Genomic DNA, 24,085 nt, shown 5'->3' on the forward strand with positions numbered 1-24,085 from the left:
ATTACATTATAGATTTTTTTTCCTAACCATAATCCTCTCCTTTTCTTTTCTCCTTCAATTGTAATTGCAAATGAGTAATCGGATCAATCATTGAGATTTTTTTAATTACTCACGGGGTGGACTCTCTTCATTCAACAATAATTTTTTCATTCGTATCATTTAGGAATGGAATTCAAGACCAAATAAAGTACCAAATTAATCATCACTTTTGGAGGCGTTGTCAATTTGGTTCTTAAGATTTAAAAAATATTAAAATGATTATCGACTTTATATTTCGTTTGTCACATTAGTCTCTATCATTAGTAATGTTTATAAATGTGTGATGTGACACGTTTAAGTGTCATCTGGACGCACACGTGAAACTTTCACATCACTTTCTTCTACTTGTCACATAAGAAGGGACTAAATTGATATTAAAAGGATTAAAATGACATAATTTAGGTGATAATCTTTTTTCCTCAAAATGTTAAAACTCTAACGACTACTTTAACATTCACGTTTTCATTCTATTTTTCCTCCTACTCATACTCTCATCCAATTCTTATTCTTCTCCTATTCATCTTTCTCCATCCTTGTAGTTCTTCTTATATTATTTTGTGGTCTACCTAATTCAAGCACAAGAGAGAATGTCACGTCAAATCGTCTTTGCTATTGTCGTAGAAGAGCTACCTCTATTGGAAAGCACCGATTGCGTCAATCTGAAAGGTGACAATGATCGACGTGGAACACACAAAAGCACTGATTGCGTCAATGAACAGTAAAGGGTGACGAAGAACGGCAACCACCATCACCACTGGGAGAGCGATGATCGACGTGGACCTAGCACAAGAACGATACCCTTCAACCATAAGAGGGAGAAAATGGTGAGAGAGAATTCATCACGTTTTCAATTAGACTGAAAACTATTAGAGATTAATTTGACACTATATACAAAAATTGATTATTCATTTTCCAATATAACATTTTAAATTATGTCATATTAGTCCTCATGACATGACATTGTTTATTTCCTAATTACAATTGTCACGTTTGCGTCCAGGTGACACTTAACGTGTCACATCACACATTTACTAACGGTGTTAACGGCAGATATTAACGTGACAAACAAAATATAAAATCGAGGATCATTTTGATATTTTTTAAATCTCAGACATCAAATTGACAGCGCCTTAAAAAATGAGGGACTAATTTGATATTTACTTTATAATTAAGAAGTACAAATCCTATCTAGTTAAAATTGTTGGTTATAATCCTCTCCTCTAATTAACTAATATTGTAAAAATAAATGTTATTAATACAATACTAATTCTGTTTATTTTACATAATAATATAATTAGATCTTAAATTTCTAAAACACCAATAATTATAAAATAGAATTAAAAATTCAAAGCATAAGAGGGTATATATCTCATATTATAAAATAAAAATATAAGATTACTTAAAATCCCTCTCCCTCGATATGCTACATGCAAATGACATAGTGTTGGACGAAACCCGAGGTATTAGCTGCTAAATATGCTGAGTTTAGAAATAACCTTGATTTTTAGTTCTTCTAGTCAGTCCCCAGGCCCAGGCTCAAGAAAATCCTCTCAGCTGCAATGGAAACTGTACTCTCGGATCAAAACCCTCCCTATCCCTATGTCACTCTTCACTTCATTTATGTACCTCTGCCTCTACCCTTTTCATTGCATTGTTTCACACACCACATTCGTCCAAAACCAACTCATTAAAAAATTAATTAAAACACACACACAAAAAAAGCAGATGAATATAATATTATTCTATGCCACTCTACTTTATAGTAGACTCCTAGTAGTTATGATAATATAATATTCTGAAAACTAAAAAGCTTTGGTTTTTCCACTTACAAGCCCTATGCTATGCTACGCTGCTGCTGCTACTTCTTCCCTCGAGTGGTATTTCCAAAGCAAAGCAGAAAGACAAAGACCGCAGGTTCTTTCTTTCATCTCTGTTTATCTATTCATTATTTTATTACTTTCTTAGCTTTTTTTTCTTCTTTCTTTCAACTGTCTTGTCTCACTGTCTTTTTCTCAAGTGCTCTAACCCTTCCTCCCACTGCCTTCAAAACAAACTTTGCAGGCTTTGCTGTCAGAAAGAAGCAAACAACTCTCTCTCTCTCACTCCACCACCCTTTATTTCTCTCTCACACACAGGTAGGTATCTGCCAAAGATATAAAGGAGCCCGAAGAGGACACTGTAAAAGCTTTTTACAAACTTGGTCTTTACACATCCAACACAACCAACGAAGTTAATTAGCCACCACAGTCACGCACGCTAAGCCAAACCTAATAGTAATAGTAGCAAGTTTCTTTCTTTTTTGCTCTCTCTCTCTCCATGGACTTCCATCTGAAGCAATGGAGAAACCAGCACGAGTCAGAGGAACAACATTCTACAAAGATGCCAAAACTTCTCCCTGAATCCCATCAACAACAACAGCCATCAGCCTCTGCACTCCCTTTGTTTGTACCTGAACCCAACAGCAGCAAAGTCAGCACCCTGTCAGATTCAACATTAGCTTCTGCTACAATGACTTCTACCACCACTAACAGATTATTTCCCAGTAAGATTTTTATTTTCTTTCTTTCTTTTCCCTTTTGCAGAAAGAAATAAAGTTAGTTTGATTAGCCTTCAGGCATTAGTTGGTGCTTACTTTTTCAAGTTTTTTGCTTCTTCCACTACCACAACCTTTTCTTCTTTGGCACTTACGTTTTCTCTCTTCTTTTTTTTCCCTTTGTGGGTTGGTGTCTCCTCTTTATTATTATTACACCTGTTCTGTTCAGGGATGGGGAGCTACTTCAGCTTGTCTCAGTGGCAGGAGCTTGAGTTGCAGGCTTTGATATTCAGGTACATGTTGGCTGGTGCTGCTGTTCCTCCTGAACTCCTTCAACCAATCAAGAAAAGCCTTCTTCATTCTCCACACTATTACCTCCATCACCCTCTCCAACATTACCAACCTTCTGCTTGTAACTCTCTCTCTCTCTCTCTCTCCAATATCTTTATTATTATCTTCTATATTCTTCACTGTCATACACCATTTTCCATATATTACATCATTTTCTCGTGTTTTGTGACTATTCAGCGTCCCCCAAAACTTACTCTTTTTTTTTTATAAATAATTTTGATTAAAGAAAAAACAACGGCCCCCAAAGTTTACATTTTTGACAAGACATACTTGTTGGTTTCATAGCCGATCTGATCTGTGGAATAAGGAAACTGGTTAGTGTGTTTGGAAAACGTTGTTTTCTTTTTGGTATGCACGATACATGTTTAGAGGAGATGATTACTATCTGCTAACCATGCCACTACATATTTTAAATCTGCAGGCTTTTGATCAAATATGGATCACTTAAGATAAAAAAAGACTTATAACATCGTGAAATGCATGTGGTAAATAGAAACCTTATATACTGGAATAAGGTTTTTTTGATGTTATATGTTGTTGCATGCTATTGGTGCCATATAGAAGGTAAAAGGGTAGATTTTGTATAATCATGGTCTTGTTTGTTGGATCAGTGTTGCAATCAGGGTATTGGGGTAGAGGAGCGATGGATCCGGAGCCAGGGCGGTGCCGGAGAACCGACGGCAAGAAGTGGCGCTGTTCGAGGGACGTGGTGGCTGGGCAAAAGTACTGTGAGCGCCACATGCACCGTGGAAGAAACCGTTCAAGAAAGCCTGTGGAACTACCCACACCAACTAGTGCTATTAACAATTGTGGTGTAACTGGAGTTGGATCCCTAGGACCAGGTGCTTCATCATCTTCCATTTGTTCACCACCCTTAGCTTCTGCTTCATTCAAATCTCCTTTTGATCTTCATCTTGATGAACGGTAATCTTAATGCCTTTCTTGCCCCTCTCTCTCTCTCACTACGTGATTTGTTAACCAAGATTGCAGCATAAGTGTTATATTACGATTTTATTAGTGTATCTAATAAAAGGCAATCAGCGAGTGAGGTTTGCTTTGGAAAAGGGTGACTAAATTAATGTTGGTTCTATATGAGCTTGTTCTTAAATATGGTGGGACATACTTTTGCTTTTGTGGTTCATTTTTTTTCCTTCTTTGTCATTGTCGTTTTTGAGATTAATTTATTGACGTTCAAAAAGTAAGTTTGAATTTGATGCATTTCGATTTGACAAGTAATCTAAGGAGGAGATATATATCCTTGTGACTTATTACTGTGCTGGGGGTGTCTCTGCCTAACTTCGGATAGGGACCCTATATGAGGGTATGGCCACTATGTCTCGTGCTTTGGGAAATAAAGCAGGTTAGATTAGAAGAAGATATCAACTGGGTGTGGGATCTATTTTCTATTTAATGTATTGTCAATGTATAACACATTGGGAGATAAGAGGAAAAAGTGCTAGGAACATTTTGTTTCTTTCATTATGATAATGATTCCTTAAGTAGTATGTATATTTGCCTTTATCAAAAGAGTGAAAGGACAAAATATATTGTTGTATTTCGTTAAGTGCATGGCAAACACAACAATACTTTTAGATTTGGCAGAAATAATCCCCAACCGTTCCTTTCTAAACTAAATTTAGAAATGATGTTGTCCTTGTGTTTGACAATGACCACAATTTATATATTTTTGGCACCGTTGTTAGTTGTGATACAATAAAAAGCCCCAACTTGATGATATTTTTGGTGTCTTGTTGTGGGCCTCATAATGTAGTTCCTCTGGGACCAAGAATGAAGACGAAGATCATGTGGGTGGGGATGGCAGATCAGGTGGAGGTGGTGGCCATATGCTGAGGCATTTCTTCGATGATTGGCCACGATCACTCCAAGACTCTGACAACGTTGAAAACAATGCTGCTGCTGGCCGTAGCCTCTCTATTTCAATGCCCGGTGCTTCCTCGGATGTGTCATTGAAATTGTCCACGGGCTATGGAGAGGACTCGGGCCCAGGAAATGAGAATGTAAGCCTCGAGCCAGAGCAGCTGCAGTTGAATTGGGCCGGAGGATGGGCCTCGTCTAATCAAGTGGCTTCGATGGGAGGTCCACTTGCTGAGGCACTCAGATCATCTACTTCAACCTCATCTCCCACTAGTGTTTTGCATCGTCACTTGCCTCGTGGATCTGAGACCAGCTTTATTAGCACCTGAATTTAGTTATAGTGGGTGCCCCGATTATTTTTCTGTTTCTTGTTTCGAGGTTTAAGTTCCACTTTTGGAGCATTCTTGGACCACGGTTATGTTCTTTTCAAACTGTGTAGACTACTTTTGTTTCTAAGTGGGCGATGAAAGGATATGGTCGGTCCCTGGTTGGATTAATTCGAAGTAATACTAAATTGTCAATTAACAATCACATTTTCTTTATGAAAGTACTTTAGTTCCTCAGAATTCAGTGAAATAACTAGTTAGTCAAATATGTACTCAAAACACCTGTCTCTAAGTGCTGATTTCCCTTCCCCCTTCTCCAATTATTTTTTGATAAAAAAAACATCTGAGCCCCTTAATGTAACTGCATACGGAAACTCGATAACAAGGATAAAAGAACAATATTAATGAACAAAGCAGAACGGAAGCGAGATGATTCTAATGCAGCCAGTGTAAGCAAATGCGGGATATTGAAACTTCCTCGAGAAATCATCTATACGAGACGATAACAATTGAGGCCTATTTTGTTGGAGAATAGTATATTTTTAATACATAATTTCTAAAATACTATATTATAATCTGTTTCTTATGTTCGGAGTATGTTGGCAGCACTCCTTTCAAAGTTAAACAGTGAAAGAAGCTTTGCTTGCTCCAATCTCCTCAAATCACTTGTACCAGCAGGAGGTGAACTCATGGAATTAGAATAATTTTTTTTTTATCTATAGAAATTAAACAGAATATAAAATTTACAATATTACATATCTGTTTAATCAATTGAGCTAAATAGCTAAATCCTAGAATAATATTTACTTCCCGAACATTAGACTGATAACTATTATCATTTTTGCCACTTGGTCATCGCAACCGCAAAAAAAAAGGAAATTGACAAGTGATAATGAATATAATTCATTATTATTATTTAAAAGAAAATAGATACAGTAGGCAATTATTTAATTTTTTTTATGACCGTGTACATTGTCTTTATTACACTGCATAGAATACTTTGAATTGCTACAACTCAACTTTTAAATATAAAGGAAACAGTTAACCAATAAATAAAAATAATCTAAAGGAAACATCTATAAAAGCCTCCTGCAAAATTTCCCACGGTAAAATCCTTCCAACTCTTAAACAGAGTAAGCACTTTATGAAGATTGATACGTGCATAGGTACATTGAGTCTCAGGTTCGCGGACCATAGCTTTGTTGATTCACATTTGTCAATCGTGACGCAACTTATACATGTCAAGACGTTAAATCCTAAAAAGTAAAAACAGGAAGATGGGTGTGATATCACAACTTATTACCTAGCAAGGCACATGTACAAGATTTCGAGGCTAGTCTCCTGCTCTCAACTAAAGATGAACTAGCGCTTTATTTATTCCACTTCAATTCAGCTTCTTTGTTGTTTCAGTGTCGGTTAATCCACCAGACGTTGGTTGGCTAGTTTGATTAGGGATTTACTGCATCCATGCCGTTGTGCACTTGTAACATTTCAGCATCCCAGAAAATTGTCATCAAGGATCAACTGGCTCTGGTTCAGCTTCATCTGCTAGGGCAGGTTCAGCTTCATCTGCTAGGGTAGGTTCAACATCATCTGCAAGGGCATAAACCACTGCTGTTCTAGAAGGTGCATAGATAAGAAAGGATCGAGGTCGGTCATCATACCATCCTTCCTGTAAAATCACCCAAGAGAATTCAAGAAGTTTGTTTATTCGATTGAGATAGTCAAAATGATAAAATTAGGTCAGCAAGAATGTAAAAGAACACAAATAGGAAAATACAAACAAGACAAACACAACACACAGGTCCATGCCAGAGCATGGTGCACACTCAGACACAAGTTTAGAGAAGTTCCATACTGAGGTGAAGTACTCAGCAGTGTGATTGAGCCGACTGAAGCCACCGAACAAGGCATCATCTGAATCCAAGACAATCTGGAAAAAGGAAATGCATAAACCCATTATTAAACATTCTCAAACTTAGGAAAAGAAAAAAAAAGGAAATAATATTGGTATTGGTCATAATGTTGGAAGCATTAGCTTCCAGTGATGGTATCGGTAGTACTATCGTATCAAAAGTACACAGTAGGACCAGACCATCCATAGATGGAATTGGAGAAAAGAGTGTAAAATTAGATTACTAAGTTTTTTGGGGGACCTTTTGCTCATTGTTCTAGATTAAACTTCCATTAAGATGAGCTTCAGTTTGATGATTTGAATTTTGTGAACAGGGGAAGGCACTTTTGCCTAAACAACTCCAAGTAGAATGAGCAGTTACCAATATTGATATGTCTGAATGTTGGACACCATAGTTAAAGAAGTGCATTTGATGATAGATAGGGCCAATGATTTCAATAATAATATGCACTTACATTGAGAAAGAGGATTAACTTGGTCCAACAAAGGGTTTTATGATTTAAAACTTAATCCACGTATTTCCTGAATTGGGATATGAGTTAGGAGACTAACCAGACAAATGACGAAAATGATGTTTCTTGAGATGAAATAACAGATGGTAGCTTTGCATTGTTATAAAGAACTTCTAATATGACCATTATAGTCTTGCCAGAGAATGACACACAGATATACCTTATATTTCCCAGGGGTTGAACAGCCAACTCTGTAATCTGAATAGCTGTTGTTCCAATGAAAATTGAAGACAAAGATGAGGTTGCCCCTTTCGAAGACTATAATTTTGTCACCTTCATTTTTCCGTGAAATATATTGGTGCTCAGCAGTCATGAACTGCAGCAAAAAGGTAAGTACTAAGTACAGTTATTTTTCCTTAACTGCTTCTACCATGGGGGATAACAACCCTAGGTTAAAAATTTAAAATACTATTAGTACTTAGGTTACACAACCATGTGTGTATGAACTGTCTTGGAAGAAAAAGAAAATAAAAAATCTGCTTTCACAAGTGTCTATTGTTATTATGATTATGATGATGATCATGGTGTACTCAAAACTTTACACGTGCTATCTCCAATGATGAGCAATAGCCATAAAATCAAAGTTAGATAACTTTCCAATAGAGATTTCATTAGGACAGTTCATTGACATGGGAAATAGGAGAGGCAGGCAAAAAATGAAGACTTACACCAAACTTTTCTTCTAGATGCTGCATGGCCTGATCAAATTCTTGCATCCCTCGATATCTTAGATAGTCCGCATCACCCTGATTAAGCAGTACAGAAGATAAGTTTTGTAACTTTGAACTATTGCCTTTGTAAATTGTTCTTTTTCTCTTTTCCGACAACAAGTACATGTACTGTATGTTTAATGTCAAAGTAATGTAAATAGTAAACAAAACAAAGCATATATTTTGATAGTTTTGTCCACAAAATTGAGATTCTATCAGGCAACAATTCATCATAATCTTTTTCGGATTTTTTAGTTCTATATATAAACATCTTGCCCTACCTGGAGCAGGACTCTAGTTTCATTTTCTCACTCCATGTGTTTAACTGTTAGCAACTTTATTTGACTTTCATGACATGCATTGTCCGAGATACACATCACAAACAAGTCATGTGCTAGTTTCATCATTACTCCAGGTATTTCAACTGTTCAAATACATCATCTTACTTTAGTAATTGTTACTAAATTAGGACAGTAATTTTCAGGAACAAAGAAACATGCTCTACATTTCAGTGGAAGAGGCATCCATGTTGATTATGTAATGGTTTGTAAGAAAACTGGAGCAATCAACAGTAGCAAAGAAAATACGGAAAGAGAACAATTTTGCCATAGATATCATGGTCATCTAGTTTGTCACACAAATATAAAAAATCCTTGGTCCTTAGAGAACTTTGACTAGCATGCTAGCTAGTTGGTACATCAAATTATCCTTGTATTCACAAGAAAGAAAGAGTTGCATGACTCTCATTTCTCTAATCTTCAAACATGTTCACATATGATCAGTATGGTTTATAATTCATCAGTAATAAGATAAACACATTTTGCCACAAAGTAGTTCTTAACTAACTGAAATCTCATAAAACATAAACAGTAAACAGTGGGAATATAAATTAGTAATTGCACAGGTCCTGAATCAAGGAATCATGAACTTACCAAGTCAAATCTACGCCTGCATTTATCAAAACTGTTGTTATTCCCTGGAACTATTACGCCAGTAGGAAGATGTTGATCACCCCTTGGAAAATCAATCCACTCTGAAGAGAGCAACAATGAATGAGCAATGCTAAACTTAACTTGATAACATAAAATCTAACAACTGGTCATATCATTATTGAATCTCTAAGTAATGACATGACAAAAGTCAAATATGATTACCAGGATGGCCAAATTCATTCCCCATAAAATTTAAATACCCTTCACCACCAAGACCCATGGTAATAAGCCTAATCATTTTGTGCAACGCTATACCACGATCTATAATAGGTGTGGATGGTCTGTCTAAAGCCATGAAGTCATACATATCCTGAAGCAGCCAACAGAACATTAGTAAAATATTTGTCAAATGACAAACTGCAGCAATACACTTATAAAGCAAACACAAGTGTCCTTAAATGATTTGACAGAAGCAAAGTAAGAACAAAGAATTAAAGAAACAGCCAGAGAATGGATGCTGTATCAGACATTCTTTCTAAGCTGATACTCAACATGAGAAGCTGATTGCAAATGCGTATGATATGTTTCCATAAGATTTACAATAGTCAAGCAAGTCTTTTTTATATGCTGTAAATAAGAACTTCATTGCAGCATGCAGGTTTCAAATGGATGAGAACACAAAACATTGGAGAGATAAACACCTTGTCCATCAACCAAAATGCAATTGTCTTGTCACCAACCAAGGCCTGGTCATGACTTTCAGCATAAGCTACACATTTTTCCAGCCACCTTCTGTTTGTTAATGTGTGGACAATATCACCCATTTTCCAGTCTTCATCATTCTTCCTACACAAAAGGACACCGCTGAAATTACACATGATTTTCTTTTCACACTACTTACAAACAGTAAGAACGAATGACAGTGGTCATTGGAGATGAAATGATGAGATGGAGTTTAGGATTTGAATAACTTGCAACTAGTGTGAAAACATAAGGCACCTAGAGGGTATTTGACTATTTGTAGCCCAAAGATAAAGAAAATTCAAGACAAATCACTATTCTAATTCTAATAAAATATAAAAATTCTTGAAAAATCATAATTCCTAATTCAGTATAAAATCCTAGTAATATGGTTCTCCTTTCTATGTCACCCACACTCACCTGGTTTAACCCATTTATAGTCCTTCTTTTGGGCCAAGATTGCAAAGCAAGAAAGTGTACTTTATGCACATGCCTTATATATTTTATATATACATAATCAGGACTATTTAAGAGGAAACATAAGATAACATGCTGTATTTGTGCTACAAAATAAAAGCAAAAGGTTACTTGAGAATCTCAATCCACTTGTCTGCAATGGCCATGTGCAGGCGATAATCAAAGCCAACCCCACCATCTTGCGTAGGAAGGCAGAATGTTGGCATTCCACTCACCTGGAAATGGAAAGAAAATTGAATTGTCAACTACCAGTTTTCATACAGTCAAATAGAGGGTTCAATCATCATATTGTCTTTTTGTTCACTCAACTCCTAAAACAGTTTGAATAAAATGTTAACAGAAGTACATTAATTCAAAACTTTAAGAGGACAACATACATCTTCACCAATTGTAACAGCCTCAGGGAACAGCCCATGAATGACATCATTAGTCAGCATCAGGTAAATCACAGCATCAACATCAGTTGCAAAACCAAAATACTCATTGTAATTTCCAGTAAATGCTACCTACAGTCACATTCAATAATGCAAAAGAAAAAAATTAAATGATTGAGAAAGAATATCTAAGTGAAATATAATCTTTCGATTCAAAGGCTAATCACTGCTAAAATATATTTCATCAGTTCTTCAACACTGATTCTTTTCCTTTCTTTTTCTTTGTTTATTTCTTTTTCCCCTTTCATATTCATTGATCAAATCAGATATTAGTAGTGTTTGCAACAACTGGTTCTAGATAATTTCTTCAATAGTAAACTGGCTCTAGATTATATTTTATCATTATAAAAAAAAATTGAAAATCAGTTATTATATGGTAAAAGTCAATTTGGTTGAAAATGCAAAGACTAAAGGAAGCTTCTCAATTATAAGTTCAATGTTCTTAAAGTGAAGAGTTGGAGTAAGAGATGACAGTTGAATATCTTCATAATTATTGTTGAAGATATATTCCTAAATATTTGTAATTTGAATTTGAATAATTTAATATTTAGGATTTTTTGTTATGTTTCAAATTTTAGGATATTCAATTAGAATGTACCTCCAATCCATGATGAGTGTACATCATTGATGTAACACCATCAAATCGAAATCCATCAAACTTGTATTCATCCAGCCACCATCTTGAATTCGAGAGTAGATACCTTAGAACCTAAATTAAGAATTAAAGTAAGTCACTTACTGTTGAACAGAAGGTACGGAAAATTTTGTCAGAAACTATGCCAATGAATTCTTTGGAGCCAGCACTTACTTCCCAGCTTCCGTAGTTAAAAAGGCGAGAATCCCACATCCAATGATAACCTCGTGACCCAGGATGGAAGTAATGACCATCAGTTCCATCAAACATGTTCAGCCCATCCAATGTATTATTTGATGCATGGCTACATTCATAAGATATTGGTAATCAGGTCTAAGCAGAAACTTAAAATACCATGGATAAAATCTTATAAATAATATCATTCATGAAATAATAAGAGGACAAGGTTGAAAGGAAAGAAATAGAGATATTGGCAAAAATAATAAAATGAATAATATCGTACAAAGTATAACCATTACCTGTGTACAATATCCATCAGAACAAGCAGACCCAGTTCATGGGCTCTGTCTATCAGAGACTTAAGTTCCTCTGGAGTTCCAAATCTGCTGCTAGGTGCGAAGAAATTTGTAACATGGTACCTGCATCATGCAGAACAATATTTTTATAATCAGGCCCGCAAAATTAGGAGGAAAACACTAATGCACTAAGAAACAAGAAATATAGCACACAAAACTGCCTATTATTGTTTGAATCATATTGGAACCATCAGCAATTTGGGAGCAGAGAAAAATATTGGCAACAGACTTACCCAAAGCTTGCATAATAAGAATGTTCTTGGATAGCCATAATCTGGACAGCATTATAGCCAAGCCTTTTAATTCGAGGCAATACATCATCTCTAAAATTGACATATGTGTTGATTTTTGGCTCCTGCACCACATGGTTCACAAAATTGTTAATAGTAGAAGTAGAAAAAGAACTGATACTATACATAGGAACTTTCTTGAACATCATAGATTTAATCTCTAATACTAAACAAAATATTCTATTATTCAAATTCAATTAACATTGACTGTACAAATGAGACCAATGCCTTCATTGCAAATAAGTCATTCAACATAGAATTAAGTTTTCTTTTACAAAATTGAAACTCTAAGCATTTATTGGACATGGAGTCAGATGTTACTAGTGTTGCTTCTGCAAATGGTAAGACAGTTTCACATTATGACAGATTAAAAGAATTTGGAAACAATTAACCATTTGTAGTTTGACATTTCTAGATAGTTTTTTTTTTTTTTTGAGAATAATCACCAAGCCAGAAAGGTGGCCTGTGAATGTCATTAGGTCAGCCTAGTCATACTTGCCCAAATACATCTATTATGAACACTGGAAAGAAATATGAGAAATTGATAGAAACAAAGGAACTGAACAATTTTATTGAATGACAGATAGTAAAAGAAAGAATTCTCCTCCAAAGGTCTCCCCTTCACAAAGGGTTCCCCCTTTCTTACAAATCTTCTAAATCTCTGAATGAATTCTTCCATCCTTCTTCCCCCTATTTAAATTTAATGAACCCCCTCTAACTAACTAATTAGCTTCTCTAACTGTTGCTAACTAATTTTCCCTTCCCTCCTAACAACTTACAATAGCACCATGTTGAAATTCAACAATGTCCCTAGGATTGAAATTCTGAAATTCAATCCTAGTTTTTCCTATTGCCCTGTTCAGTAGGGAGAAGTGAAAAACACCATAAATGTGGTCCTGTTCTGAGATGAGACGCTGAACGGTAAGTGCCTCCATCTGCTTGAGGACCAAATAGAGATCCTGTCCTATTTTCCAATGGCAATTGGGTTGCCCATTTGGGCTTGCTCCATAAGTTCAAAACCTGACCCTAGTTTGTACAATTGTAATGTCCCACCTCTTTCTTCTCAAACCCAAATACTGAGACAAGGTTCGGCTTGGCCCATTAGGTCAAGAATAAGACCCATTTTGCAGAATGCCATTCTGCTCCTTCTTTCTGTTCCTTCTGAACCAATCTTCTAACCCAACAATACACATCTCTCTTGTGCATACCCACGGTGGCTCTGCTGGTAACAATCCACTGGCTGCTGCATGTGAGCTTGTGTCTCATGATGGTATGGGTGAAACCAGTCTCTGTATAATCCCAATCTCGGTGGCTGCTTCCATGAGAAACAACACTGAATCTTCCCTTTCATCCTCCACCTCAATCTGCTCACTTCACATCTTGTAGAACATTGCTACAATGGTCAAGTTTAGTGGGTTTGGAAGTGGAGGAGGAGTGGCCAATATTAGCATAGGTGGGATCCTAGAAAATTTGAACTAACCAATAAACACCAAGAAAGAATCTATTGCTTGAATTGCAGTTGATGCCAAAGTCCTAACTGTGGTTGCAAGTTGTTTTACTAACCACAACATTGAAGCCACCACATGTTCTGGGTGCCTGACCTGAAACATTGGCTATAGGCTTTGTGAGGTAACTATTGTTGTTCTCAACCTATACAACATTTCTTGCCCAAGAATGGTATTCTTCCATGACACAATTGTCTTTTTGTTGTTTCTTGATTTTGTGGACTCTGGCAAATTCCATGTCTATTGAACAGATTGTCCATAATTTTCTTTCACCACAATCTCTTCTACCATCTCACAGCCTCACACAGCTCTATGATGCCATCACTACCCTTTCTTCCTCACTAGAGTCCCTGTTTCTTTATCCCTGGACAAATTCTTGATTTCTCCTTAAATACTTTTCTTGATCTCTAAAGGTGGCATCTCCACCAGTTTTCATCACAATTGAGTACCCACATCTTCATCAACCAATTCAGTATCTTGGGCTCAGGAGTGGTGAAATCCCATGAGTGACGTTGTAATCCATAATTGTTGGTCACCTCTTTCAAGTACAATGCTGCATTCTCCATTCTTCCCTAACCTGACTAGAGATCCAGCAGATTGGACCAATTGTTACAAACCCAGGAAAGAAATATGAGAAATTGACAGAAATCAACAAAGAAACTGAAAGTTTTACTGAATGATTCATAATATGTTAAAAAAATTCTCACCCAAGAGTTTCCACTTCACAAAGGGTTTATCCTTTCTAACAAATGTTTAACATCTATGAATGAATCCTTCCACCCACCCTTGTTCCCCCTATTTGTATCTACTTATCCCCTCTAATTAACTAACTTCTCTAACTGTTACTACCTAACTTTCTCTCCCCTCTTTCCTAACTCCTATCAATAGCAAATTTAGTTTTGGATGGTGTCTACTTAGTAATGCAAGTCAATTTGATTTCTTCTGGAATAATCATGAATAAAACTTCCTCAAAGCAACCAAATAAAGATAACCATTATCTTGCTCTTTTAAAAGTTAACTGCAGTGGCTATTAAGAGAAAAAGCAACTTTTCCTAGATTATAGGAAAATAATCTGATGGAAACTTGCCCATTACTAGGGTACACAGTAAATAAAGAGGCATAGCCAGGAAGCAATGACTCACAGTGATGGGGCATAACCATCTGTCTATATGGTAGTAGGGACATGAAAAACAAGGAATTAGTAAGGAGGCTAGGAGTAAAAAGGAAGGAAGGGAAGGAGATCAAGCAAGGCTTGAGACAGACATGCCATTCATGATAAAAAAATGATCAAACTTTATGATGTAATAAATCATTGACTTTAAAATAAGACAACAAGGAAAGGAAAAAGAAATTAATCACTTATTAATATCACATTAAATGCAAGGGGGCTGTTTCCGGATTCGAACCCATGACCAACAAGTCACCAAGGCACAACTTTACCGCTGTACCAGGGCTCGCCCTCACTTATTAATATCACATTAAGAAAGAAAAACTTGCTCACCGGACTACTCATTCCGATGTGTGACTCATATATTCTAAGTGATTTTGGTCTCTTTGGCAGTGGATGTTTGAAGACATATTTTTCCTGTAAAAAGAAAAAAAAAAAAACCATTTAACACAGTAGTGCATGACAGAAAAACAGAAAAATAAAAAATATAAGTAACCATCACCTGTTACTTTGAATTATACCCAAGTTTTGTACAGATAACAGGAATTACTGCTATTAACAAATAATTTTTTCCACTTGATATGCTAATGTTTTAACAGAACTACCTTCAACATTATTGTGCATTCTGCCAGTTATGAAACATTGTTATATATTGCAGTATTGTCTATCTTTTATTTTTGCTTATAATTAAGAAGAGAAATCATATGCATCTTCTATTATATTATTATCCCTTTGGGAAAAGGAATGGGGGAAATTTTCTCCTAATATGAGAAAAAAGCCAGAGCCAGGGTGGCAATGGCTTAAAAATACAACAAAACTGTCAACATCATTGCATATCAGCATTAAAAGTTCCATTGAAACCACTACGAGTACCACAAAGAGGCCATAAATACAATTCTATCCATTATGCTAAAAGAGATATTTAGATTTGTCACCTTTTTCTAAGTGTAACCTACATGTAAGAAGTCTAGAATCTTACCTCTTCTGGGGGATCATAGTATATTCCGCTATATGGAATTTCACCAGGTGCCTGTACAGAAAACTTAATCCAAGCAGGAATTGAGTCCTTGATTCCAGAGGGCGTATCCATGCGGATCTACAAATATATGTTTAAGAGATGCTTAGTTCAAGATATCTAGAAACATTTAACATGTATGATTATCCCAGCTAAAATGTTGTCCTTATTCTTTTGTAGAATAAATATAATATGAGAATGAAAGTAGTCAAGGACATGATGTCCTGGTAAACGAAACAATTAAATACTTAAAAATAACAACTATAAAGAGAAAGAAAGACCAACTAGCAATGCTTCCTTAGCTTTTCATAATTGGTATGGCTTGCAAGAGCAATGCATACAATAGCAAAAAAATATCTGTAACCTTGAAAATTATAGAGGACAATTTTTCAGATATCACACTTCACTTGCTTGTGATAAACTGAGAGCATTCTTCTTTATACATGCAAGGAATTTTATCTTCTTTCACAGTGTAATTCGTCATAAAAAGGAAAAACACAACTCAAAAGCAATGAATATGAGGAACCAGAACATATATTTGGAAAAACCCTGTTACAAATATCATAGATATTAGGGGGTCCAAAATATCTCAGTACTTGATATTTATTTTCTTATTTTTCTTATTTCCTTTTTTAGGCATAGTTGTTTACCCTATAAAAAGGAGATTGGAGAATGCATTATACACACAATTAATATACATTTATTTTACTTTCAACTCCCTCATTATTTGATATAGAATTCATTACCTGTACAAGTACTTAGATGCCAACCAAAAACAAAAGTTAGTTATTTGATAAAAAAAAGTATATATAAAAATAAGAGAAATGATACATGTAAAACAAATTGTACAACCAAGAGAGAGAAAGAGAGAAAATAGAGAGATGTTTAAAATGTAATAAATGATGGGATGGAGAGACATAGACACAAAAATAATGTTCTATAAATTATTGTATGTGTATCACCTCTAAAAATAAAGACTATCAAGGATTGTATGAACATATATGAAAGATTATTCAAATCCATCAAAATAATATTTTGTTAAGGAGAAAAATTACCTTGACCCGAGAACCATGAGGAATTGGTGGTGAACCATCCACATTGTTCGGCAAGAAGATCTCCCACACACCAAATTCATTCTGTTAATTTGTCAAAACTAGAACATTTAAGGACTGCCAATAGGATAAAAAATTACAATAGTCAATTAAAATTAAGTTCAAGTAAAGATATCCATTATCCAGAACCAGAAGTATGTATGATTTGTAACAATCACATTCACATCCATCAGTACAAGCAAGGATTTCCATTTAAAACATGAAATTCCATCATTCTAGCAATATCACTTTTTGTTTAGTGGTGGTGTGTGTGTGGGGAGGGGGATCCAGTGTTACCAAATTCATTGGTTTCCTCTAAGAACCACAAATTAGTTTGTGCATACCAATTCATAAACCATTTGCAAATTTGATTGCTACCATTTGCCATTTCATACACAGAAAATGACAAACTAGAATTGAAGCAGAGGTAGGTGAAGCAAGGTAGTGGAGGTATCGTTGGATGGGTCATGGATAGAGCTTGGAACTCAGCATTGAACTCCATATCAATTCTAATATAATACTATTCAGAGCCTCATTTCTTTCTTTTCTTCTTCCTTTACTTAAACCTTGTACTTTCAACGGTATCAAGAGACCTATTATTCCAAAGACTACTGCATATTAAATGAATCAATCATTACCCTGTGCGAGGCCAGACCTTCCAAGTATCACCCACTATGATGCACAAAGATGATACATGTATTGGATACAATATGTAATCGATACGATTATTATAAAAATATATAGGATATGATACATGCAAAATACATATTTAAAAATGTATAAAAAATCATATAACATAATAAATATATGATTGCAATTCTACAAATCCAGATTAAAAACATACTTCTTGGACAATACTAAAAACAAAAAAATTATAAATCATTATCATAAATATTCACATATAGGGGCTTCTTAATGAAAGAAGTTTGCTGAATTTCACATGTATGAACTTTAAAGACCTAGTAAGGATAACATACCTTGGTCATTACATCTGCATTTGGATTCCAATTGTTGAAGTCTCCAATTAATGCTGCCGACTGAAAATCAATCAATAACATCCATAATGGTTTGCAGAGGAAATAAAAAACCAGCTTTATAGAAATTGCGCAAGTAATTGTCTTCAAATTTAAAGACACACAACATCCAAACAAGATTTTCTTCAAACTTTGTTAGAAAATATAGAATGATATACTATAGAATAGGAGAGGGGAAGAATAGTGAGGAAAAAGATAGAGACCACAGCTTAAAACATTTGTATACCCATGTAGACTATAAATTAGATCTTTCCAATCTAACCAATGAATGCATTTCCACCTTCAGGTAATTGGTGATTATTATTATCATTATACTGACAGTCAGTTACCATAAGTACATTCCGTAATGCAAGTAAATGCATGAAATTAACCACAATGCCAAAGTTTGAAAGAGGATTGTTCCTTCAAGCAAGTTATACTTTAAAGAAGTCTATTAAGTCCTAAACTCTAACATATACAATACAAGTAGGTTGAACGACAATGCAATACACACTGATTGAATGCACATTGATCAGACACTTTGGATACCTCTAACTGCATTTTATATTTTTCTTTTATTTTTTGAACTTTCATACTACAATAATTAGGTAAATGATAGCAATAATTATGTTTACAATTACTGATTACTCATGTTCTGTGTCATATCCATGCTTTTTAGGACTATGCAAAATAATTTGAACCTAAAAACTAGAAACAATGCTAATACCAATAATTAAGTAGAAATATACCTTAGCTCCAGGTGCCCACTCTCTGTAAGTAATGCCTGTAGCACTGCAAACAAAAGCTTACAGTCATTAAAGACCATATTAATCAACTGGAAATTAGGGTGTACAGATATGTGCATAATTTTCTTTTTCCTTTTTTATGTAAATTTATTGTTGTACTATAGTATTTGTAAGTAACCTGTACTAACATTACTTGGTATTAAAAATATAACACCGATTCATTAACTTTTCCTCTCCTCTCATGGATGCAATCTCTATCTTGAAGATCTGAAGTATGTTTCTCACCAACCAATCCCACCACCTTGTTCACCATCCTCATTCTGGCCTCTTGCTGGAAGCTTGCTGCCGTTGGAGCACATATGCACCACCATGTGCTGGTCATTGGAATCTGTCCAACCAATATTTCTTGTGTGCTTGGAAGTTGGAACCACATGCCGCCTCTCTTCTAGCCACCACTACTTCCAATCCTCTTCCCTAGTCATCTCTGGTCAGATCAAGCATCCCTTGCCCTTAATTTGGTTGTGTGAATCTCTTACAATTTCTAATGATTAATATTAGTTGGATTTTAACTTATTGCTCATCAAGGTTTTACTCTAGTTGCCACTTGCCGGATTTCTTCTTGCAGTTGAATCAAGGTTATTTGAGTTGTACCATTCATCAATTACACAAGGCTTAGTCTCTCAGAGTATTCAATCTTGTGTTTTCTTTTATATTGTTTTGTTTATTGATCAGCAATAGATATGTTGGATTGATTTAGCTATTTATCATCTTAGGAATTTGACATAAATAATTTATGAAACAAAGATGTGCACATGTAAGATATTAAACTCTAGAAATAATACCTGCGTTGGAAGCCAAATTTTTCATAACCACGTGAAAATGTATCCAGACCGCCTTCATGCTTGTCAATTTCATAACGCAATCTTTTGTATTGTCCATAACTGTGATTTAAAAAATAGCATTTTAAAAAATTTACGTTATAAATTTACAGTATAGTAGGTATCAAAAGTGCAAAAGTAGAGGAAGGTAGAGTTTGGAAAACACAAAGTAATGTACAGAACAATAAGTTAAATTGTTAATAAACTACCTATATAAGGTGGAATTTGAAAAATGAACAATTAACTTACCGGAAATCAAGATGCTCACGGTGAGCTAGCAAAGATGGATCTATCTCATATATTTTCTGCCCAGCGCCAGGTGGGGGAATGATCTTAGGTTTAACTTCATCACTTACTATCTTTGCTTTCCTACCAACAGATACCGACATCTTCTTGGCCGGAATGCTCACATCTACAAGTGATGATACAACAGAGCCCTGTCCATCTTCAATCTGTCTGTAACCGCTAGCTGCTTCACTAATGTTGTATTTATCCTCATCTTCCATGGTTAAATCCTCTAAATTCTGAAAAGAATAAAACATACATTCAGAAAAGAATATTCAAAGAAATTCATGATTTCCAGGAAAGCCAATTTTGAGATTAATATTAACAAACAGAAATTGCAAACAAAAATAACAAACCAAATGCATTTGTAACCATGCCACCCATATTGATTTCACCATCATATTTCAGTTTTTGACTTCGTTACTATGTTCTTATTGCTCCCAAGATTGTATTTGTAAATTGACTTATTATTTATCATGAATTAATTTAATTTATTGTTTGTTTGAGTATGTGTAGTATAAATTATTTAGTTTAAATGATAATATTTAAAATAGCATCCCACTTCCTGCTATAGTATTTTCAGAGTTTTCTGCTATTTGAGATTAATAACTATGGGATTAAGTTGGCCAACTTTAGTATGGAGTGCCCAACCATACATGGGTTCAAACTATTGAGAAAAACCGAAGCCACTCTTACATGGGCAATACTTAAAAGACCCTTTCCAAGGTTTGGTATAAGAAAGGTTGAAAATCCCTACTAAAATTAGATTGAGTTAAAGCAAATGGGAAGTGTAGAGGACTACACAGAAGCCTTTGAATTTATTCAATACTTTCAAATGAGAAAACTACCGGAAGAGAAGTATTTTGGTTATTTCCTTGGGGGACTTTAAACTGATATAAAACACAGAATCCACAACTTTAAACCAAATACCCATTTGGACGTCAAGCAATTAGAATGAGATTTAGAAACAGAAAGGGGTGACTATTGTCCAGCAGTTGGAGGGAATTCAAGGAAATCCAAAACTTGGAGCCAGGGAGGTGCTACAAGATTTTCAAAGGGTGACACAGGTTGGCACAATTGGGAGCACCAATCTATAACTGCATCAAACAAAGGGGGTCATAGTTTGAACAGTGATAAAAACTATAATTCTGTTTTGGGAAATTTCAGAATTTCACAAAACTGAACCAACACTATTGCTTCAGCATCAACTGGGAGTAAACCGGAGGGTGAAGAAAGGAATTTTGGTAAAAAGTCAAAGTTTGCACCATTTAATGTATGAAGAATTGATGGGCAGGAAAAGCAACTGTCTATGTTTTAGGTGTGAGAGAAATTCCATTGTTTACACCATTGGAAGGAGAAACAGTTAAGATCGGTAATTTAAGGAAATAATGAAACCCTAAACAAAGATGGAGAAGTAATTGCTACTGAAGTGGATAAAAGATAACGAGGAAGTACCAGTTTCCTACTTTCAGCCTAAGGGACAAGGCTGAATTTTCACCAGAAGTGTGATGATGGGAACTGAGAGTTAGGGGGCAGTTATGATAATTATCGGTAGAAAATAAGAGCAGTAATATACTATTAGTATATGTGCAATAATAACTGCCATTAGCAATTATGCATTATTAGAATTTAGAACATGTTCAATATTAATTGTCATGTTGACAGGTCAGATCAGTACATTAGTAATCGTTACATATTATTACATATGCATGTAATTGGGACAGAGAACTCATCATTGTAGGAATCTGTGACTATGGGACAGCAAATAATGCTGTATTCTCTCTAAGTATTTTATGTGATTAATAACACTGTTCAATTAGTGTTCTATGATTCTTGGTACTAACCTGGAAAAGATGTTAATTTTGGTACTAACCATAGTATTCTATTTATATGATGTCAGATCTTCAACAAAAATTCAAAACCAATTATATAAACATATTCAATATGGAGTAGGAGAAAAGCACCTGTGCATCCTCTGAGGTTATATCAGGAGTTTCAAGTTGATCTGTCAAGGATGCAGAGTTATCTTGATCTTGAGGAATAAGTACTTTATCAGATTCGGCAATCGCAGAAGACAAGGAATCAGAATCATGGGAAGATTTTACAGCAAGGGTTTTCCCTGAAAGAAGCCATAAATTATGCCAGTAAGGTGTTTTAAAGCCAATCATGTAGAATTTAGTGCCACAAACAAACTAGATTGAACTTTATGTTCATCCAAAATAAAATTGATATATCACATTCTTTGCCTTTTCTAATTTTATTGTTATCACGCTGATGTTTTAGTAATTTAAACAAATCAAATATCAATAAATAAATATTTATAGCCAGTTTCACAAGTCAAATGATGCCAATTTCAGGCAATGATGGTTTATTCAAACATAGCCATTCAGATTACAGATCATTTCCCTTTCATTAACAAACCCTGTACAGTTATGATCCAATCATTCAATTCATACTCTGAACATACAAAAAAAAGTAAAGTAATGGGATTCAACCACAAATTTTGCATGCAGTAATGTAATTAAAAGAAACATATATGAAAGACGGATTACTTTCCCGTGCGTTGCAACTACAAGTCTACAACTCGACTTGATGAAACACATTTTACCTATAGTGAGTCTAAAAGAATGACTTTATTACAATAACTAATATTATACATTCTTAATAAACCTTATAATTCATCCAATCAGAATCACAGCCGCACATAATGTCATAAAAAAAAGGTTAAATTATCTCAGTTCGTAACAGATGTATCCGCCGTCACTAAAGGGAGCCACGCCAACATCGTGAACTACAAAATGAACTGAAATTGAACATAAAATCGAAGTCCAACCTAGGAAGTAAACACTATTACCAGAATCTCACGTTTCAGCTTCGCTAAGTTACCACTCGCTTCTCACACGGAATCAAAACCAAACGAACAAGTATCCGCCGATACATGTACTTCAACGATTAAGAAAGCAAATAATGATAATAATAGTAACAATAACAACAACAATGACGATGATGAAGATAACTAAAACAACAACAATAAGAACAAATCAAATCCAGAAAAAGCAAGTACTACTCACATAACTCGACAAGAGAGGAATGTAACGGAATGGTAAAAGCATAAGGCTAAAATGAGGAAGGTTCATTACGAGAGAAGGAGTTGTTTCGGAGAAAAACGGGAAGAGACGCAGTTCTGCGATCGCCACGGAAGCTCAAGTTGTGCAGCGAAGGAAAAACCGGAAATCGAATTCCCGAGATGGTGTAAACCATATTTCTTTGTTCTTAGGGTTTACTCTCTGGTAGAGAATGAGATTGAGAAGATAATAGGATGTTCTCTCTCAGAAGCAGAAGAAGAACAGATCCAGAGTTTCGACGAGTGTGTTGAGTTCGAGGTGCCGAGAGAAACGTGACATGACGAGAATGAGGGACTGCTATGGTATTATATATAAATATATTGAATGAATTTTCGAGGCAATAAAATGAATTAATTTTTTTAGAAATGGAAATTATACGGTGAAGGGTGGCGCTATCTGGGTGGAGGTGACAACGAGAGTCCAAATAGCATGGCGATGGGAGTTATGGGGCCCACTGGGCCCAGTTCTTTAATTCTGATCGTCCATTGTCTCTCCCAAACAAATAATAAGGCCTTGCTGGGATATGAAATGTCTGGCTATGGACGCGCCTCTTTGATAATATAAGATATTTATATTTATATTTACTTTTGTATAGCAAAGGAAAGAAAAAACTATAAAGTTCCACCCAAGGTAAAAGGATCTTTTGCGTTATGGCCAGGATATGCCTTGCCTTGCGTCCCCTTTCTCAAACACTGCTCATTGGTATAAAGATCTGCTAGCTTATTTCGGAAATTTGTTCATAATCGAGGAATCATGTTTAGAATCTATATATTTTTATAACTGGAAACACATAAAAATACAGAAATTACTTTTGGCATTTTATGAAAATCACATCGGAAGCATTAAGTTAAACACGCTATTTACATCTGTTATGTGAAACAAACACAAGTGTAGGAAAATATTGGAAAAATAAACATGATTATGTGTGAAATCACAATGTGTAAATTCCTCTTT

General features: G+C 35.1%; 2 protein-coding genes across 4 annotated transcripts; one reads left to right on the forward strand and one right to left on the reverse strand.

Annotated features, from left to right (window-relative positions):
- Positions 1–1,836: 1,836 nt before the first annotated feature.
- Positions 1,837–5,361, forward strand: GRF3 (growth-regulating factor 3). 2 transcript variants are annotated; one of them, XM_014773900.3, is made up of 5 exons: positions 1,837–1,953; positions 2,101–2,581; positions 2,802–2,984; positions 3,535–3,847; positions 4,695–5,326. In XM_014773900.3, exons 2-5 carry the CDS (start codon positions 2,356–2,358, stop codon positions 5,125–5,127), a joined length of 1,155 nt encoding a protein of 384 aa, XP_014629386.1. In that variant the 5' UTR covers positions 1,837–1,953; positions 2,101–2,355; the 3' UTR covers positions 5,128–5,326. The 2 variants fall into 2 exon arrangements, with proteins under 2 accessions (XP_014629386.1, NP_001358371.1); NM_001371442.1 differs by lacking the exon at positions 1,837–1,953 and having other exon boundaries at positions 2,075–2,581; positions 4,695–5,361.
- An 860-nt stretch (positions 5,362–6,221) lies between these two features.
- LOC100816963 (1,4-alpha-glucan-branching enzyme 1, chloroplastic/amyloplastic) lies at positions 6,222–23,520 on the reverse strand. Of its 2 annotated transcripts, none has more exons than XM_003521401.4 (22): positions 23,147–23,520; positions 21,971–22,125; positions 19,971–20,245; positions 19,686–19,784; positions 18,847–18,889; positions 18,062–18,121; positions 17,049–17,129; positions 15,958–16,074; positions 15,312–15,395; positions 12,249–12,370; positions 11,959–12,078; positions 11,654–11,783; positions 11,444–11,554; positions 10,789–10,917; positions 10,523–10,626; positions 9,895–10,039; positions 9,416–9,563; positions 9,194–9,294; positions 8,220–8,297; positions 7,712–7,867; positions 6,983–7,057; positions 6,222–6,796 (listed from the first exon to the last, which is right to left on the reverse strand). In XM_003521401.4, exons 1-22 carry the CDS (start codon positions 23,265–23,267, stop codon positions 6,638–6,640), a joined length of 2,613 nt encoding a protein of 870 aa, XP_003521449.1. In that variant the 5' UTR covers positions 23,268–23,520; the 3' UTR covers positions 6,222–6,637. The 2 variants fall into 2 exon arrangements, with proteins under 2 accessions (XP_003521449.1, XP_014629388.1); XM_014773902.2 differs by having other exon boundaries at positions 23,078–23,216.
- Between the last annotated feature and the right edge of the window lie 565 nt (positions 23,521–24,085).

This window comes from Glycine max, chromosome 3 (genome assembly GCF_000004515.6).
Source record: "Glycine max cultivar Williams 82 chromosome 3, Glycine_max_v4.0, whole genome shotgun sequence".
Lineage (NCBI taxonomy): Eukaryota > Viridiplantae > Streptophyta > Magnoliopsida > Fabales > Fabaceae > Glycine > Glycine max.

Coding starts and splice junctions, on each gene's coding strand:
- LOC100816963 (XM_003521401.4), bottom strand. CDS start 23,267: ATGGTTTACACCATCTCGGGAATTCGATTTCCGGTTTTTCCTTCGCTG. Junction 12,079..12,248: donor TCTTATTATGCAAGCTTTGG/GTAAGTCTGTTG, acceptor TGCATGATGCAG/GTACCATGTTACAAATTTCT. Junction 10,627..10,788: donor CTGTTACAATTGGTGAAGAT/GTATGTTGTCCT, acceptor TTCCATTTCCAG/GTGAGTGGAATGCCAACATT.
- GRF3 (XM_014773900.3), top strand. CDS start 2,356: ATGGACTTCCATCTGAAGCAATGGAGAAACCAGCACGAGTCAGAGGAA. Junction 2,985..3,534: donor ACATTACCAACCTTCTGCTT/GTAACTCTCTCT, acceptor TTGTTGGATCAG/TGTTGCAATCAGGGTATTGG. Junction 3,848..4,694: donor GATCTTCATCTTGATGAACG/GTAATCTTAATG, acceptor CTCATAATGTAG/TTCCTCTGGGACCAAGAATG.